General features: G+C 42.5%; 2 protein-coding genes across 3 annotated transcripts in view; both read right to left on the reverse strand.

Annotated features, from left to right (window-relative positions):
• Window positions 1–1,883: 1,883 nt before the first annotated feature.
• On the reverse strand, window positions 1,884–5,840 carry macir (macrophage immunometabolism regulator; the record flags this gene model as incomplete). The annotated part of the gene is made up of 2 exons (XM_084441783.1): window positions 5,774–5,840; window positions 1,884–2,568 (listed from the first exon to the last, which is right to left on the reverse strand). Exon 2 carries the CDS (start codon window positions 2,559–2,561, stop codon window positions 1,884–1,886), a length of 678 nt encoding a protein of 225 aa, XP_084297909.1. The 5' UTR covers window positions 2,562–2,568; window positions 5,774–5,840.
• A 451-nt stretch (window positions 5,841–6,291) lies between these two features.
• Window positions 6,292–20,811, reverse strand: part of ppip5k2 (diphosphoinositol pentakisphosphate kinase 2) — a 35,191-nt gene continuing 20,671 nt past the window's right edge. The window contains exons 21-30 of one of the 2 annotated variants that reach the window (XM_084441779.1): window positions 20,359–20,473; window positions 19,646–19,753; window positions 19,295–19,411; window positions 18,600–18,770; window positions 16,796–16,837; window positions 16,450–16,623; window positions 13,756–13,831; window positions 8,066–8,209; window positions 7,892–7,987; window positions 6,292–7,592 (exon numbers count right to left, since the gene is read on the reverse strand). In XM_084441779.1, coding sequence (XP_084297905.1) covers window positions 6,964–7,592; window positions 7,892–7,987; window positions 8,066–8,209; window positions 13,756–13,831; window positions 16,450–16,623; window positions 16,796–16,837; window positions 18,600–18,770; window positions 19,295–19,411; window positions 19,646–19,753; window positions 20,359–20,473 — 1,672 coding nt within the window. In that variant the 3' untranslated portion in view covers window positions 6,292–6,963. The remainder of the gene's footprint in view (window positions 7,593–7,891; window positions 7,988–8,065; window positions 8,210–13,755; window positions 13,832–16,449; window positions 16,624–16,795; window positions 16,838–18,599; window positions 18,771–19,294; window positions 19,412–19,645; window positions 19,754–20,358; window positions 20,474–20,811) is intronic. The other variant, XM_084441780.1, reaches the window with a different exon arrangement.

The raw sequence follows: 20,811 nt of genomic DNA on the forward strand, positions 1-20,811 counted from the left end.
ACCAAAACTTCAAGGTACACCATCAAGTTAGAATACAGTAAAATGCCTAAAAATTGTGATTGAAAAGTGATAAAAGTTTAATTATATATCCCATATTAAGAATAAAGTAAATCATTTTTCGACCTACAGTACAGACTTGGTAATACTAATCACCATGTCAAGTACTACCTGCTAGTTTGCGTTCATTAACTCATATGCAACTAAAATCCCTATCAAGCCAGTTCCATTAGTGAGGAGAGACTGAGGGGGAAGGAGACTGATGCTCTTATTAATCTGTTTACTAATAGTTGGTCCAATAATACTTCATCCAAGACACACAGACAGAGCACATTTACACAGAGGCTAGTAGATGGATCCAGTCACCTTTTCTGGTTTAAACAAAAATATTTCTCTATGTTGCCATCAAAATCTGAAGTGAAAAGATACTGTACTAACCAATGAAACTTGTTCTGTGATACAAAGCTTAGCACAGAAATGAGTTGTGTTATGAAATTGGATTCAAAATGGTTTGTTGGTACCATAACAGTATCATGCAAACATGTTTTAATTACGTTGCTTCTGGGATACTTCAAGTAAATAGTGGACTCTAAATGATTGTCACGTGTCCTATGCACCCCAAATTACAAAATTATGTGATCAAGTTTTCCCAGGACACCCCATATCATGCTTTGGTTTCCATAGCTATGTGTTCCAGGTGCTTCACACCATGAGAGGTGGTAGAACCAAATTGTGTACTTTTTAAATTGTGGCTTTTTAAAGAGGACATGACAAAAATCACACTGCTTACAAAAATAAAAACACAATTCAAGTGTGGTAGGAAAGTGGGCGTGTCTCACAAGGGTGCTAGACTGAGGAGAGACAATAAAAGCAGTCTGAGATTGGAGTTGTGTCCTAGTGCACAGATATAGCAGGAGGCCAAATGGCTTAGTATGATGTCATCTTGCACGGAGTGCACCTTTAACCTTAATCCTGGAACTCCGTCCCTTCAATTTAAGATGGAAAGGAAAAAAACAAAACAAGCAGAACACCTGAAAACACTCAACTAAATCTAAAACTGATCTCTTCTGAGAACTCAAGCCACATATAGAAATTGATGGAGATTGTATAAGATGATAATCTCACCTCAGGCACTCCGACGATAAACCACTCCCCCCAAATCCTCTCAAAGGACTAGGTTTTAAATAACCTTTTGATTGTGTAACAGTCAGTTGTTTACATAAAGCCTGCATTTTCCTGCTGCTTGGCATGAGCAAAAATAGCGGTGTGGGTTAGTGGTCTGACACAGAGAGACACAGCATCTTACACAGAGGTACTACTAGGGCTAATGCTAATGCTAGTAGGCTAACTGATGCCACGATGGCTGAAAAAACGCAGAGGTGTGCTGTAGTGTTTAGGGATGCTAGATCTGTAAAAACTTCAGATGTCTGACAGTGCAACCAAATGCAGAAAACGATGCCCTTTTCTTCTGTAATAGAGGCATTGGTAACATCCAAAACCAGTTTTAAAAAGGAACACGCATACATACACTCGTACATTCACGCCAACTTACAGTAGATACATACGCACAATATCGTCAATAAATAAGCTTACCAGTTATTGCTAATCCTGACGAACTTCACATTTGTTTCTAAACAACTCCCTTACAGTGTAAATTTAGCAACTTAAAATTTTTTGTTCACTTATTTTTTTAACGTATGTATTTTAACGCTTAGATCTCAGGAGACCTGCTTCTCACCTTGACTTGACAAAATAACAAGATAAATTGGCCTCACGAGTGTCCTAAAGAACAGCTATGATCTGAGTAGGGAAAACGCACGGCCGGAAAAGGCACCCGAACCCGGGGTGGGTTGGATGACTTGGCAGAACGGCCCTCCGGTGCAGCTTCATGTCTTGTTCCTAGTAAACAAGCGCTCCCCTCGCAGCGTCAGGTGCTGCAGCTGGTACTGCAGCACCTCCGTGTCTGCGGGCTCCTTCACGCTCATTTTGTCTAGATTGAGGTAGTCCAGCGACTTGGACTGGGCCCTTTTCCCTTTGAGCAGGCAGAGAGGCAGGGGGCCGTGCAGGGCCCGCCCCGCTTCTCCGTGGGACAGGGACCTGAGGTACGGGTCACCTGAGCTGGGCATGCGCCTCCGTCTCCGCCCGTTGGCGGCGGGGATGTCGTAGGGCTGGTAGTACCGCGTTTTGGCTTTGTAGATGCGTGAGGTCCGGTGTATGGCCAGGTCCATGGATTTGGGGATAGAGCTGGTGACGGGACTAGGCATGGCTTCTGGTACCGGGGTCTTCTCTGGGGGGTTGGTGGTGGTGGTGCTAGTGGCAGCAGACCACTTGTGGGCCAGTTTGAGTAGCTCCTCGCCTGTGGTAAAGCCTACAAGGTAGTTGGAGTCCATGTGAAGGATCTGGTATCCTGAAACAGTACTTTTGATGGGAGAGCAGGGGGTGCTTGCGCAGCGAGGTTTGTCCACCAGCTGGGGCTTCAGCGTGGCTTTGGCCTCCGCAGCAGGTAGAACGGAGACGGGCGCCCTGGACACGCCACTCACATCCATTTCCATCTTTAAAGACATGACCTGACTGGGGAGAGAACAAAAACACCAAACCATCAATCAATAGTCAGTCATCAATTACTTTGGGTGATAATTGAATTGAAACCTTTATTGCCCCAGAGGGGAATTTGTTAAGCACACATCAAGCATACAGAAAACATTGAAATGTACGCCCATCACCAACACCACAATGTCACCAACAACCATCATCGTCATCACCATCCTCACCAACATCATCGCATCAACATCATCATCACTGCAACAGGCATCAACAGCTGTTCAACAATTTAATGCTTCTTGGCACAAAAGAATACCCGATACTTCACACTGTATGTAACTGAGGTGACCGGATATTATCATATAATCTGTTATAATTGTTAGTTATACTGTATGTTGTCTTTATCAAGCAATTATGACATCCATCCATCCATCCATCCATCCATCCATCCATCCATCTTCATCCGCTTATCCGGGGTCGGGTCGCGGAGGCAGCAGCTCCAGCAGGGGGCCCCAGACATCCCTTTCCCTGGCAGCATCAACCAGCTCTGCCTGGGGAATCTTTAGCCGCTCACAGGCCAGTGCGGAGATGTAGTCCCGCCACCTGGTCCTGGGTCTACCCCGCGGCCTCCTCCTAGCTGGACACGCCTGGAACACCTCCCTAGGGAGGCGCCCAGGAGGCATCCTCACTAGATGCCCGAACCACCTCAACTGGCTCCTTTAGACGCAAAGGAGCAGCATCTCTCCCGGATGACTGAACTTCTCACCTGATCTCTCAGGGAGACCCCAGCCACCCTCCGGAGAAAACTCATTTCGGTCGCTTGTATCCGTGATCTGGATCTACCGGTCTATCTTCGTCCCCACCCTCACCTATGGTCATGAAGGATGGGTCATGACCGAAAGAACGAGATCACGGATACAAGCGGCAATTATGACAGATTACCATTTTCACACACTCAAAATCGTTTGTCACCGTTTCTATTTGCGCTGTGCCAAAGAGGAGATTGAAAGCAGCAGTGGAGCAGAAATCACTCTCAGATCACGAGATCAAAACTACAACACCAGAAGGCCAATGTGAGCACATGGTTCAGAACGAGCCGGAGATCGGGCAGAGGAACAGCAGCCTCACATCAACTACAAATAGGTTTGTTTGCTGTCCAGGAAGGAACCAACAGTTATCTCCAATATTACAGGGAAAAGGGCTCTACATGGACACAAACAAAGATAAAGGCTTCATAGTTTTCAATGGTCGATTCCATAATCATATGTATATACTGTACAAAAGGACATAATGACTGTAGATAAAATAATATTTTTTTGAATTTCATGCCATTCTGCTGGAATGTGAGTTATACTGGTATTGTTTAAAATGTCTTCATGTTAACATTAAACTAGTTCTGATACCTGTTGGAGCACACAATCAGTAATTGGCCATTTAGTCCTTTATAAGCCTGTTACCCCCCAAAACCCGAGATATGGGTATCAGAACCAGGCGCCGTACAGAATGGGGAAATGTATTTTGCTCCCGAGTCCCAACTGTACTGTATGGTGGTCAATGGGCATTTTATCTCGACACTAATTGACTACAAACTGCTCAAAAGCACATTGTTAGATTCTGTAGGCCGGAGGGATCCAATGATGTCCACTTCTTGACATACAGTATGACTACTTTACTGACCGCTAGATCAACTAGAAGACATTTTCATGAAACAACTGTTGTGATAACGTTGTTAGCATAAGTGAATGGAGAAGAACATAGTGAAAATTGGCATCACGGCTAATTATCTTAGCTGAGGCAAAACATAAATGAATGAGAAATGTAATTAATGCTGTCATTAATCCTATCAAAATGCTGTCAGAGGAAAGAGCGAGCAGATGGACAGCAAGTACAGACCGAGTCGCTCATTTATGTGGTAGATTGTGTCATCAATCCTTGGGAAGTGCTTAATATGAAGCATTGATTACTAGTTGATGACTGTTGTTGGTGATTCATCAACATTAACTATGATCTCTAAATCTAGCAGTTTGGGTTTATGGAGCTTGATTTGAATAGGGCTTTATAATGCAAGTGTAAAGATCATCTTTCAAATTAACTGTGTTCCAAAAGACAAGGCAAACACACGTGACAGTCCACATGGATATGCATAATTAACATGAATATTCATTGTCACCACACCAAGGATGAATCAGCAAAGCAGACAAACAGGAATATCTAATGGACATATCTAATGGACATTTCAAAAAGCATTCAAACTAATGAGTTATACATTAGGCCTACCATAAGGGTTCATGGTTTCTATTACAAAGATATATCATCATTGATATATCAGTGCATAATTCACTGAACGTGCTAAAGTCTCTACAGCCTACAGACAGGAGGCCTACTGTACAAATGGGGTTCACTGCACACAGTAGTAGATCTTATACAATAAGCTAAAGCTATTACTAATCTAACTGATGCACAACTAATTTAACTGATGCACAACCAGAGAACCAGGGAACCATCAGATAGAGGCCTAGCAGCAGCTTCAACCTGATCATATTGCGTCATGGTGACATGTTGGATTCTGCTCCTGTACACTGCCTGGAATAAACTGGACTAGCCTATAGAAAAATACCGCAGATCTGAATTTCATATTCTGCAATTACCTACTGAATATTACATTCGGTTGAATCGTAGACAATATTGCAACGAACTATTAACTATCAAGTCCGGTCTGTTCATCCTCGGTCTCACGCACCTGCTCCATATCTCTATATAAATACACACGCACGATTCTAGCAGGGCGAATAAAAATGGCGTTTGGGGCAAGACCATGGATGTATTAATAGATTAAGACGAATAAGACTACTATTGCTGGTTATATGCCATCACAATGATGCAGAATAAAATCAAGCAACAGAAACCTGACAGGCCGGTTCATCTCGTTCATTGCTGGCTGGGGTGATATCAGCCGAGCCCACTACAGAATAACGCACAGACACAGATATTAAGACAAATATTGGACAATATATAGGTTACATTTCCAATCAGACTGGTGCCCCATATGGACATCGAAATGGGGCTAAAACACTGGTGTTGTAATCAGGGTGGAGTGCAGGATCCATCATCCACCACTAGATCCCACGATAGCCTCGGCTGATGCATCCCATCCAAATACACAGGCCTACTACAAACAATAACTGTGAAGATGACTGATAGGCCTACACATAGTTATTAAAAACGTAGAACCAACCTGTACTACAGCGTTTGCCACCCGATGTTCTCGCCTCTCGTCTCTAAACCAGATCTGTCGATGGAAGTGGAGCGGTGGTCAGATCTGATCTCAGATCCGCTCCTGAAACGCAGCTCCGCTTCCGACACCTGTCACGTGACACTGTGCTGATCTGAGCATGACCATTTAACACCAGTGAGTGTGTTAAAGAGATGGAGGTAAAGAGATGGACGTTAAGAAGGACGTTATACGTTTCACACACTCCAAGCTAACATTGTCTTCACACCAGGAAATCACTTTTGCACCATGTTTTTATGTGTATATTGTGTTTATATTCAGTTACCTCCATGTATCTGTATATTTTGCCCATATCAAGTACAACTGCTCTTTCTTCATGGGCATCACAGAATTTGAAGACGAGCTAACCTAGATAATAATACTCCCCCAAACACTTGATAAAACAGGATTTGAAACAATATTGTCATAAATAATATAGCGAACAACCAACTATTTCCAATAAATTTATTCTGAATATATACAGCAATCATGTTTGATTACAATGTAAAAGAGTGAAGAAAATAATATACATTATTCATAAGGCAGACACTTCCGATTCCAGTTTCATGAATGGTAAATGAAGTGCACATTCCCAGAAGCAATGAAAACATAGGCAAAACCAAACATGTACTTACCTCGCTCACACACAAGCACTATTTCATCTGACCTTTAAAAAACATACATTTGGACCTTGACTTGGGACTCAAGATGAGTCGAATCATTCATTCCATCAGTCTGAGCTCTGGAATTCTTGATGAGATAAACGCAGCAGATTACCTTCATACATTTCTATACTGTACATCTGATATACATTCAAATGTACAAAATAGCACCAGGGGAATAAACTGGGGACCATTCATACAGTAGCATGTCTTTACAATACATTTTATGTCTTACAAGTTTGCAATCCAAAACACAGAAATGGTGCAATGGTGAAACATAAAAGCTTTGTACCTTCATGAAATGACCAGTCTCATCTCTGCTAAAAGAGAGAATAAGTGTGTTTGTGACGAGAAATACTCCTAGTCTAGACTAAGATTACAATTACTGTATGCTTATTCTACTGGTAACATGAATCCTAACAGTGTTTGTAACTCTTGATGCATTCAATGTAACAATTCTAACCGTGTTGATGAACAATGCGTTTTTTTATTTTATTTGGAATTCTGTTTTGCCACCTTTGCCTTGCTAGAGGTAACAGAACATGCTGCTTCCCCCACAGTCCCTTCTGGAGAACCTCCTGGGTGCAGTGTGTCATGAGACGACGTCGTCTTGGTCTCCTTTTCTGGGGTGGAATAATAAGAACAAGGGGTGTGTGGCAGCTCTTTCCCACCCTGCGTGTCTTGCCTGACAGTTTGTGTCCCTGGCTCACTTGGTCCTTCTTGAGAAGGCGGATGTGAGGACATTTTACAAGTCACAGCATCTTGTGAGGAACGTTTCTGTGGCAAGGCACCACTAGGGGTGTTGGGCGCGGGGGGGTGCTGTGGCCCTTCACCAACGAGTGCGTCTGGTTCGCCACCTTGGGCTTCAAGCTGGGAGGTCTGCGCAACCCTTCCGCCTCCTGCCGTGCCAAGGGTGGAGATCAGCTCCTCGTGACCACCGGAGGCGTGTTGAAACGCTCCCGGGTCAGGCTGCCGGTCCTCGGGGGCGGACGGCGAGCCCGCTGTGCCCAGGGTGGAGACCTGGGGAGGGGCATGCGGTGACCCTTCACCTCCAGACGCGCCGTGTGGGGAGGGGTCAGCAGGGCCGGAGCTGGGAGGTTTACTGGGGGAGGAACCGATCACTGTAGAGGACAAACGATGTGATCAATAAGTACTGGAACAGAGTGTGTAACACCCTACGAACGTCTGGACACACGTCTCTGTGAAGCAACCCTTGACAAGCTGGTGACATTAGGTGGATTATTGTAGGTCAGAGGTTTAAATTTCCTTATTCATGAGTGGAGTTATAACTTCATTAGCTTGACATAGGGCATACTGTAACCTTAACAGAAAGATTATGCAGGTCAAATGATGAGACTTTGATGAATTAGAATAATAATTAGTTACAACATGCCTACAATAAATTCACATTTTGTCTTACCACTTGCAACCTTTTCAAGGTTCTTTTTGCCTTGTGTGAAAGGACAAGGCAAGACCTTGGCCGGAGTGTATGTGTTCAGAGGGATTTTCTTCACAGCTGTAGAGCACAAAACAGGGATTCAGTTTCCCCCCCTCAACTGTTTACTGATGATTATATGCAAGTAGCCATACACACCCGGGGAGGAGGCCGAAAGGTCCAGGACTGAGTCATGGGATGTTGCAACGGAAGACAGGAAGTCGTCCACCTGCTTCAACGAGAGGGAGTTGTGCAGCGTCTCCAACGGGCATATGGACGGAACCATGGAGTACAATTCGAACCCTAGAGGGAAACCACCTCCAGATGATGATCTTATGCAAAACTGACATGTGGCTCAAACTACATACTCTTCATGACTATACGTAAAATACACCGAGCATTAGGACATGAATAGGCAACATGATGATGTTTCCAATTATCTTAGAAATGACAGCAAACCAAATCAAAGTGGATGAGACATCAGGCTGAGGTGGAGACTGTGGGGTGGAAGCAGGTGGGTGACACAGAGGGACGTCCCACAAAAGCACTGCCATCTACGCACAACCATCTCAGCCAGCATGAGAAGAAACGCAAGAATAAAGGTTTACTTACCTGCATTGATTATTCATTTGTTGGTTAACTTTATTTGTACCAATAAACTAATGAATGACAGATAATAACTGCAGTAGCCTTACACACACACACGCACACACACGCACGCACACGCGCACACACGAATATATAGATATTGTATTGGAAATGGCATGCATGCATAATTCCATACTGGGTCTCCCTATTCGTGGCTCCAATGAAATATGACTTGTATTGAAACATGACTGAAAACCGTTACTGTATGAAAATTGATAATCAATACGGAAACAATAATGACATCAGACTCACTAATAAGGCCCAAAATACCTTATGTTTTAGTAGCTCTACAGTATATTATCTTAGGTCCTAATTCAATTAATTTGTCCCCAGCAAGCGATTTAAGTCCATGTATTCCCAAAATTGTTCGCTTAACAAAGAGGAAGTACTGTACAGTAGTTTAAAAATTCACTTCACCCCCCTCGCCCCACACACACAATATATAAGTATTACATATTATTTTATATATCCACTGTATGAAAGGTAATGCTGATTTTAAGTGAATTCAGATTGGGTGTGGGCTGTAGCTCCAATAACACCAATATGAAAAGGAATGTGTCATCTTGACGGCAAGATTGAAAACATACAGTAAATGTGTTGCAGTTGATAGACGATGTCTGAAAGATTGCTTCTATGGCTACTGCAGAGCATGAGGGCAAAGGGGGACATTACATGATCACCGATGACAGTATCAAAATCCTTCCCCATTTGCGTATCATTGAGCTGATTCAGAAAACTAAATATGTTCCAAAATAGGATAGCCTTATATTAGTTTAATTATGTTACTTACTCACATTGATTATGAATACCTCCACATGAATACCCCCCCATGAATACCCCCCAATAAACACCAAGGATGACAAACCTGTCGTTTCTTTGTAAGAAGTCATGACAATAATAGGCAATGAAAAGATGTATGCTAAAACTATTCCGATTCTCACAATACTTTATCAATGCTTATTTGAACTCAGAGTGACTCAAGGTATTCCCTAGTCAGAGGTGAGGGTCAGGGAGAGCGAGGATAAGACTTTGATAACAAAGAGCTGAAGAGATTGAGGACTGAAAGCTGAGAAAGATAAAGGAAGCTTAACTCTACACAACTAAATTCTACGATAACTAAGAACACCAAACAACACTGAGACAAGATAGAAATGAGTAAATTAAATATAATTAACACTTACCACAGAACAAACTGGAAAACACTGACCCATTTAGAAAAGCAGATTAAAAACAAAACAAAAATATGACATCCCAAAATTAATTAAGTACAGAAATAATCTGCATCATGTTCTGGGTAGAGGTTTGTATTGTGTGTAGTGTGAAGGTATCTACAGTCTACTGAGGCAAACATTCCTTCCATTCCTCACATAAAGGGGCACTCCATCTCTTTTTCCTCCCATAGTCCACTCCTAAGATTCCTGTTCGTAAGCGAAAGGTAAGTGAATTGAAAACTTAATGAATTCTGTGGAAACGGTGGGGCTGTTTCTCTGCATAACCACAGAATTCTAGCGATTCCTAGCGAGACAACTTCACACATTAACTGCACCACTGACATTGTCAAGATTGATTATTCAAATCTAATGAGAAACTACTGTACCTAAAGCACTGTAAATACTTCAGATGGAACCATTAGACAACAAAACAAAATTAAGGATATTAATTAGTCTGGCTTGGAACAACAAAACTATTTTAAAGGTGCTCAGTTCGATTTCTCTTTTCTTTTTTCCGGCCATTAGATGGGGCAGTGGTGCAGCGTATCAGATATAAACAAGTGGGCGTTTTCACTCCATAGAAGTCATGATCTTTAGACAAGAAATAGCTTCCCCACTTGCTCCAGCACGCATGCGCACAACATGCTGGAGCAACGATTGCGCGCTGTGCGCATGCGTGCTGGAGCAAGTGGGGAAGCTATTTCGTTTCGAAAGACGTTTCTAAAGATCATATTACAGAGGCATGTGAAAAACCACAACAGGCCTACGCTCTATGTAAGCACAACTAGCGATTCATAAAGACAGATTGATGAAAACAACCGTTTCGCGGCAGAAAATAGATTTTTAGAAACTGCATTCTCGGTGCCCCGTCCACCGCCATTACATGGATATACTGGCTCACGCTGGATTTAAAATTTCTTCTACATGACTTCAAACTACACCAAAGTGATCTCGGTGAGTCAAACGTCTTATAATATGTCGTAAATAAGGTCCAGGTTGTCAAAAACGAGCATTGTCCTTTAAAGATCTGACTAGAAAGAGAAGGATATTTCAGGTGAAGCGAAGCAGCACCTGGTGTCTGGGGGGTGAATGAGCATTCAGCGGTCCCAATGTTCACGGTCACATTCCATGGGCTTGGAAGGGTTAGAAGAGGGTTTCATGGGGGGTAAAACTCTATCCAGACCCAAAATAAAAAAGGGATGAGGCAAGGGTGTATCTTAATTAACAAAAGCAAACATACCATTGGTTGGGTGTCGGGCAAATGAGATAGAAAATCTTTTTACAGCAGAACCACGCGTGGCCTCTGAGAAAGAGAAAAACAGGTACCTGAAATGTACAACAGCTAGCAGAAACGGTTAGGAAAAAAGGCAAAAGAAATCAGGTGTTAGAAGGCATGCAGGAAGGGAGGGTGGGGAAAGGAGGAGCATTTGTTTAGTAGTAGGTTATATGTTGGGATTCTCTCAGCCAGAGCAATCAAACCCAAACATTGTAGAGGTGCTTTTCTTCTTTTAGAGATCAAGTGGGATGTTGGAGTCGTGTGGTAGAACAGAACAGGTCTAAAACAGGCTAATGGATGCCTACGCTTTCCCTTGGATATCATCCGCTTCGAACCACGTCCAGACTATGTGAGCCAACATTCATTATCATCAGTCTTCCACTGACATCTCGTCTAATACCACACCAGGAATATGCTTCATCCATTGATCGCCATGATGCAATGATGTCCATTCTCACAAAGTACAAGATGAATGGGATCTAAACTACATGACCAGTCCTGTCCTCAAAGATACAAATGAGCAACTACAGTGCCAGACAACTCTCAAGTCAACCAAAGTTGTGGTCTGACAAAAAAAAATATTATGGTAACAAAGATATTCTGTGGTGCCTATGATGTAGAATTCTTACACTTAAGATTTGATGAGTTTGAGCCAATTAATCAACATATGAAGATTTAAACCATACAATGTGAATAGTAATAAGATTCCACAGATTCAAAAAAATAGTGTAAAAATGTGCACCTCTTTACAATTAATTTACAATTTCAAATGTATTTACTTTTTTTTTAAAAATTTTTAAGTAAGATGTAAAGCCAGAGTCTGCATTCACTAAAAGCTATCTCCTGTACTACGTAGATACCAAATGTTTCAGTTGTAATCCAAATGCTTCTGAAAGAACGTCTTTCACTGCAATATGAACTAAAATAGGATCAATATGGAATAATTTGCATAGCAAATACATTGTGAGTAAATACTTGTGCCAACTACACAAGCTAGGGCCCTAAGAAAATGGCAGCTCACACGACGAGTTGCAAATGATTGAAATATGAAACAATCATGGCGGCAGGATAGTTCCACTAGCACCATCAAAGGTTTGAACCTAATAGTTCTTCCTACTCATTCCCTCGTGCCATGGAGATGAATGATGTAAAACGGGATGGTGGATGACACCTAAAAATATGCTTCCTATTGAAATACAGAGGAAATTCCAGGATTCCTTAACAAAATGTGAGGAAAAAAAGGATTCATCTTTTCTAAAGATGTGTGTGCGTGTTTGCACATACCATCTAAGAAGCCAGAGGAGGTCAGCTTTTTACGGTGTGCGCGAGCATAATCTTGTAGGTTAGGAGCACTGGAGGAGCCTCCGAGCACCATGGCGCTAAACAGGCCAGCGCAATGAGACCCTGATGGGAGTTAGAAAAGATACATACAGCAACCATGTGGGCCACATCCACACCATTGGAATGCATGCAGCATGCGTTTCTATGAGATTCTTGCCACAAAAGACTTTGTGCCGCCTCATAAGAGCCTTCGCATAATGACAGTAATGTCACTTGGCATAAGGGTGGCCAGTTGTGTTCTTATATCTCATTTCCTCTTTAAAAGGATATGAATGGACATAAAACACTTTGGGGGCGCTAATTTAAACCTAACCAGCCAGTATAAAGACCGTCTCATCACCTCAGCATATTCCTAATGTCCCGTATAAACACTACCCTGATGTGACCTAAGTATCAAGTAAGCATATTCTTAAGTGTTTTTCACACAAATCAGGGATACTCCCCACACTTCTTCAAATGTATATAGGCAGGGGTGAAAATTCACTTTCTGGCTCACGGTGAGTCACCTGCCAAGGGGACTGTAGATGCAAAAATCTACCGGCCAAGTATATCAGATAGCCTTCCGAAATCTAGTTGCCATTTGGAAATTTTACCTGCATTTGGCCGGTGGCAGGTGTTAATTTTCAGCCCTGTATATCGACCATTGCAAATAACTAGAAAACATTACAATAAAATACAGGTATATAGAGTCAAACATGATGAACATATAACATGTGAAACATGACTCGTGATAAACTAAAAGGGGATCTCCAGAAGTTATACAACAATAGGACGAGGTAATAGTCCAAGATAAAGTTGAGGATACTGAATGGGATAGAGTAGCCATTTTCTAAAATGGTAGCCATCAACAAATCCCACCACGTTAAAGCTTAGGATGTACTGTGGCTGCAACATTTTAGGTCCCAAAGGACATTACCAGCATATGAGAAACTGAGTCAGCACTGTTATTAGTTGTGTGGCAAAAATCTTGTGCGACAGTACGCTTGACGTAAAAGCTAATTGAAAGTATTACTTGCTCAAACAAGCTTCAGGTCACACATTTAGTAGGCTTACTGATCATTCAGTGTCATACAGTTAAGAAAGCAGCCTGTGCAAAGAGATCACACTTCAGGTGCTTTGCATCACAGAGCAAAGATTTGAAATACAAGACAGAATTTCATACGGAACACACAAAAAAAAAAATAGGCTAATTCAGTATACATTTTTAAAAAGAAATAAATATTTAGTGCTAGATGGGTAAAATACATGATCACATTCATCGATATTCACATATGTTGTATGTACTGTATGAAAATGTAGGCAAATATCGGCGATACAATTCTTAAAAAAAAATTTGAAATAGAATCGAAAAAAGAAAGTGAAAATTTGCTTACCTATCCCTGTGGTTAGCTTGAGTTCGGTGTGCAGTCTGCCTGGTCTCTGGGCGTGGGCATTAGCCTCGGACAGAACCTACAGGGAAAAGACCATGCATGTGAGCATTGTTCACTGAAAGCCCATGAGATTGGATGTCTACAACTTGTATTCAAATGGATGCCTTTTCAGGACAAACACATGTTAATAAGCAGCACTGGAAAATGTTAGTGCAGACAGCAAAAAAGATGACATTAAAAGAAAGATGATTCATGCAACATCCCCATGGTCACGGAGTCGGAGGTTGGCGATTAAGGAGGACCCAGTGGGCGAGGACGATGCAGGGGGAGGGACGAGGACAAGGCCACAGTTTGCAGAACAACAGGTACCAACAAACAAGACTGCACAATCTTGACCAAGATACACATGTACGCCTGTGTCAAAACCACAAAGGACAACATACAAGAGGAGGAGGGGTTTGTGCTTCTTGTTTTCCCTCTGGAGATGTTAGAGTTAGCATCATCTTTTGTTTCGTGCAGCGACAAAAACCGAGACAAACTTGAAATAAGAGGATCCTCTGGAAGTTTTTTGGGGGCGGGGGGGGAAGATGTAGTGGAGCGGTCCCACATCAGGATCCTGGTCTGGGTGGGGACTGAAAGGTTATGAGAGGTGGATGTCTGGTGGTGGACGCGTGACACCATGAGCACAGCATGAGGCCGCTCTCACACCTGGCAGAGCTTACTTGCAGGGCTAGGGTACCTGGCTCTCTCCCAGCCTCCCCCCAGCCCAACTGCACCAATCAATGGGTTCCATATAAGAATGTTTCAATGGCGTTTTCAGTCACTAGGGCAACTAGTCCAGACAAACTTTGTGTTTTGAAATATGAACATTTCAGGAAATGGTAAGTCCCGTCAAAAGAGGAAGTTTGTTTGGACCAGTTGCCCTAGTGACCAAAACTTCAATTGAAACGGTCCAATAGGACAGCCTCATTAATCAGGCTCTACCGGTTCTACCCCAGTTGCTGAGATACATTGTTGTGTAGATGCCCCACCATTGGATACCATACATTTGGCTGAGAGAGATGTGGGTTTCATTGAAGGTGCCAACTGAGGTGGAGTTTGAAGGTGGAGTTGCTTTAAAATCGCAGTCAAGGAGCAATAATTATAATGTGCCATCGTTCAGCAGATCAAATGTGGTTGGCGTGCGAGACAAGTAATACTTCTGATTGTGATAGTTGCAGTCAGCCAGCATTTGTTGTAAAGACATGCAGGAACCTCCACACTTACAGCCATGTTATATGCAGCTTTAACTTTGCCACGTGTCATCTGACGGCAGATCAATACAACTATTACCTAGCCGTACTGTAGTTCCTTCAGCTATGCCCTTCCAACTACTGTCCAGTATATATGGTTAATAGGGTAATCACAAAAGCTTTAGAAATCTCTATATAAAATTTGTACTTATAAATGTACTTACTTGGATTTTTAAAAACTAATATAAAAGGTAAACTATGCGGAAATAATAGTAAAGTTTACATTGAAAGACATTTTTGTTTTCATTTTACAAATGGGGTGAGAAATGCAGTGAAAAGAGCCGTGGCTACATTGCTTTTGAGCAAAGCAGTGACTCATTAGGATTAGGAAACGGTTAAGTAGCATCCAAGCAGGAAGGGGCCAAAGGTCTCGGAGACACAAGCGGCAGGCGACTTTACGGACATCCCCCGAAAAAGATCTCCAAACTTGATGGAAAAATGAGCATCCCAAATCATGGCCCATTTATTGATTAGTTTCTCACTCAACAGTAAAACTGAGCAAGTCGCAAAGGACAGCTAATGTTTGCGTTTCAGCAGATGAATATAAAGAATCAGACCTCGGTTCTAAAATGTATGACCACAATGACACCAAACTGTGCACATGGGCTGGTTCCATTATGGCTTTGAATGGTACAGTACCATATGATTTACCATACCCAATACATGACGTTTTTTTGATGCCTTCCTTCAAATTTCCATCAAAATATTGTTAAACACAATCTTAACCATCTTTGTCTTTACCATCAGCAAGTAATAACACTACTTTTAACTTTAATTTGTATAAACGAAGTATTACAAATAGCCATAATGCAATTATCCATGGGCAGCTCTCAGAAACTATTAAAAAGCTACCTCCAACACATATATTTTAAAAGAGAGAAACACAAAATGCCTTCCCACTGTATAATGGTTCAAATGCAGACATTAAACAGTGGGAACCTGAATGTGGATGAACCCAGGGAGAGAGCCCTAGACTAGTGCCTCCATAGCTGTGTGCTGCCACGTGTTTAAGAGTTTTATCATCAAAACTATACACCGCTGCTACATCTGCTAGTTAAATGCTGGCCAGCGGTGAGGAAAGCCTGCATTTCTTTTGTCAAAAAAGAAAACAGAACAAAAAGTTGTAAAAAAAACAAAACAAAAAAAACAATAAAGTTTATCATTGAAAGCAGTTTCGAAACTAAGATGGAGGAAAAAAAGAAACAAACAAAAAGTGGGGGCATCTAACTCATGAACTAAGTGTAAAAAAGTACTGTGCCTGAATGGCGGTAAAGAAAACAGCATCTTTACATTAATCTGCTGATTAGGTGTCCTTGTTGACTGCCGCAATGTTCTCAGGTGCGCATGAACAAAAGAGCATCTGTTTTCCTGTGTGTTAATATAATGAATTAAAATGGGTAAAAACCTGTTGCCATGAGCCAAAAATACCGGATGTGAAAGCCAGTGATTTGGGGGAGACAGGGGAGGAAGTGATTTGGTCCCCTGATCTGCGTCTTCGACGCCCAGTACCCACACCACAGCTGTAATGAAGCCAGGTACCAATAGAGTCAGGGCTAGACACACTCAGGGGGCTCTCTTCCTGGAGGTGAGAGAGGGGGCAGAAACAGCACAGTCATGCAACATTACAGAAAAGAGAACAGTCCAGCCTATGTAGCCATGTACCCCCATCAAACCCATCAACATTCACAGGTACGCCTTTTTTAAATGTATTCCGGGAGGGGAGGTGGGTATATAGAAATGTATGGTCATACTTTGCCAGGTGCGGTCTTGATAAAGTCTGTCTGCAATGAGGACTAAAAGGAAAACAAAAAAAGAAAGAAAAAATAAAATTACATGTATTCTCAGTGTTAATTTACGGGTCATATTGACAATCAATTTGCTTCTGGCAAATCAGATAACAATCAATACATATTTGTATTAAGTTAATTCAAGCCAATAGGCAGCTTTGTGTGCAATCCTCTTTGGGCAGTAAGCTGTAGAGTGCACGATGTTGACCTACTGACACAGTGCATGTAGAACAGAACCATGATCACATTGTGACTAATAAGAGCAGAATAGCCTGATAAAATCACACATTTTGCCAATTCAACTTCCAATTGCTACTGTACCAGCATCTGACCACTTAAGATAAAATACTTGACTAGTTGAGAAATGACAGAGAGATAAAGACATAAAGCAGAGGAATTCAGAGTGAATTACATTCTCTAAGCCTTTTACATATTTCACAACTCCTGTGTATCCAAACTGCACGGTAGATTGAATAGAATCAAAGAAGGGAACATATGCTGCATGTTCTCTAACTTCCTGGGGGGCGGGGTTATAACTTCCTGGGGGGCGGGGTTATAACTTCTTGGGGGGCGGGGTTATAAAATGCCATGTGCAATGTTGGGGTGTGATTTTAGTGCATTACTGATCTATGGAAATGGAAATTAGATGGTACTTTAAAAATGGATTTGGCAAAATATTAAACGGTTCAGCAATTCAATAAAAGGTAATAGACTTGGATAAATCCTTTCATTTGTATAAATCCTTTCACTTGTATAAATCCTTTCACTTGTATAAATCCTTTCACTTGTATAAATCCTTTCACTTGTATAAATCCTTTCACTTGCTATGTAGTGACTAATAGCAACACATTGCATTTATAAAGTGTAGAAGAAGTTCATAAAGAAAACACTTTTCATATTTCATCATGCTGAATTGAGAGTTCATGAAAACCGCTGTACAAAACAACTTTGATTAGAAGATCAGGATGAGTCTAACAGGGTAACAGGGTAACAGGGTAACAGGGTAACAGGGTATGCTACAAGGTCTTCCTGCTACAAGGTCTTCCTGATATTCTCACAAAGCAGTTTGTGTGGGACTGCGGCAACAATGATAATTAAATAATTTAAAAACAATATTTCATTTCTACAATATCAGCACTGAACATAACCCGTGATTAAAAAGGTAATCATATATCTTGCCTGTGGAAAAATAGATCACAAGCAATGCTGCTGCAAATACAGTAACGTTGTTTATTAAGCATCATGTTCAGACCTTAACCCTTCTTCTGTTTGGAAACTCTGGTAAATTTGACCTGGACAATCAAATCCAAGAGGACACTGTCTACCTTACTAGAGTCAAAACATCACAATGAACATAATTAAATACCCCTAGCAGTGCATATTTCACTGCTTCATAGCAATATGGAACTTACCTCCATATACTGTACATTTTATGCCAATATCATACACGTGGAGCACCACTAACCAGACACTCCCTACCACCGTCACCAAGCTCACCTCAATATCTCTGGTCCTGGAGGAATACTGGGCATATAAGCTTTAGCTCCTGCTCAGCTCCAACAAACTCTCTGGAGATTACATCCATCAAGGAACACGGTCAATTGCTCATTTGACGAATAAGGCGTTTGATATGCTGGGCAGGAACAAAAGCTTGTACACACTGCTGTAAGCACAAGGACCAGGCTGCCAACAGCTTGAACCTGAACTAGGACCCTATTGCACAGAGCCACGGTATAAACTGTGAGCTGGGCCTGAAGGGGTCACTTACTTCCACGGAGCCGATCTTTCTGGAGCGGGGCAGGGGGGACTTCCTGTGGATGTAGATGGGGTCCGAGACCAGGGGGCGGAACATCACCAGGGCTCGGTCCGGTTCATCCCGCTTGGCGCCGGCCGACTCCTCGTCGCTGTCATTCTGGGACTTCTTCTTGGGGCCCTCGTTCTGGACAAGCACAATAGGGGTTGGTTAATTGGACACACTTTTGTGATGATATGTTGAAGCAATAACTCATGAAAGGGTGTGATATATGGCCAATATACCACGGGTTGTGCTGCGGTCAGAGGCACGGTCAGAGGCACGAGGCGCAGCCGAGTCCACCAAGTCTAGTCTATTTAGTCCAGTGTGCTGTGTGTTGTGGTGTCTGTAGTGTGTGTTGTGGTGTCTGTAGTGTGTGTTGTGGTGTCTGTAGTGTGTGTTGTGGTGTGTGTAGTGTGTGTGTTGTGGTGTCTGTAGTGTGTGTTGTGTGTTGTGGTGTCTGTAGTGTGTTGTGGTGTCTGTATTGTGTGTTGTGGTGTCTGTAGTGTGTGTTGCGTGTTGTGGTGTCTGTAGTGTCTGTAGTGTGTGTTGTAGTGTGTGTTGTGGTGTCTGTAGTGTGTGTTGTGGTGTCTGTATTGTGTGTTGTGTCTGTAGTGTGTGCTGTGTGTTGTGGTGTCTGTAATGTCGGCTGTATGCAGACAGACCCTCACCTCTCGTGATGCTGGTCTGTAGCCGAAGCCAGAGGGCAGGTTCTTGTCGTCTTCACAGCCCTTGGCTCCAGGGCTGAAGTGGAGCTCCACGTGGAACCGTTCCTCAGACGAGGGGTCCTGGGGTCAGAACAGGCTGGTGTTTAGGCTGGTGAATAGGCTTGCAAAGGTGCAAGAGACCCCGCCTCCCACCAACACACACACACACAACACACACACACACACACACACACACACACACACACACACACACACACACACACACACACACACACACACACACACACACACACACACACACACACACACACACACACACACACACACACACACACACACACGTTATTATCTTGCCTTGTTGGGGTCCTCATAGAGCATGATTACAATCTGGGTCATGTAGTTCAGTTCGCTAACAACCTTGAGGTAGTCCATGGCCCTCTTCCATTGGTCATCTTTGGTCTCCTAGATGATCAAAAAACACAACGTTTTATGGTGCTTTCATACATGAGCAAAGTTAATATTCGCCTCTCGTTCACTTCCATTCTATGTGAAGGAAGAGGAGAATAAAACATTCGCTTACTGGTAGCGAAATAAATGTGTTTGTTCCTTCGCCTGGAGTTCAATTTTGGTGAACTTTGATGCGAATTTCGCCTCAGCAGGCGATGGTCATTCGCCTAGTGAATATTAATGTTGCCCATGTGTGACCATACAGTACCATTAAGCACTCTAGAATAGCCAATATAGAACGGCTTTGATCCTGTGTGGAATGTCAACCCCTTTGCTGACTGGTGATACTTATAATTGGATTTAATGCAATATCTTGCCAATCATAGCATCCACTAGTAGAACAGGGACCGTGGGGCGTACCATGATGACATTTGATTGAAATATGATTTAAGGGCCTCACTCAAATCTACATACCAGATCTAAAGCCATAATTATTTTTAAAAAGTGACCATTTTTAAACACAAAAAAAAATGTAATTCTTAGTTATTTCCACAAACGGAATCCCAAGTATTACATTTATACTGTAGGTTTGCCGTCCATATGCATGGTCATATACTCACGTCACAGAGGGCACCGTAGCGCAGGGTGGAGAGCAGGGAGTGGACATGGCTCTCGCTGGTGAAGTACAGCCTGGTCCTCACGTGTCTCTCCGGGGACATTACTCCGCGGGAGTACCTGGAGGACACAGGTGGGGGTCAGTCAGCACTACGGCCATTCCCTCCCTCTTCAGATCCATCTGCGCTGCTTTGATCATGCTTACAGAAGAGAGAGACGCATCGGGTCTTTACCTGTGTGAGGGTTTGTACCCATGGAAATTATGCTGGCAGATTTTTAACACAGACAAGGTAAGGTCAGGTCTTATGGTGCGTTCGTTTGTGGTCGGAGGTGGCAAGTCGCAAGTGGCAAAATACCTACCTCCGACCTGTGTGCATTCGAGCTATATACCATTATATCACAGTTACCTAGTTATATCTATATACCATTATATCACAGTTACCTAGTTATATCTATAT

The sequence above is a fragment of the Borostomias antarcticus genome (genome assembly GCF_949987555.1).
Source record: "Borostomias antarcticus genome assembly, chromosome: 8".
NCBI lineage: Eukaryota > Metazoa > Chordata > Actinopteri > Stomiiformes > Stomiidae > Borostomias > Borostomias antarcticus.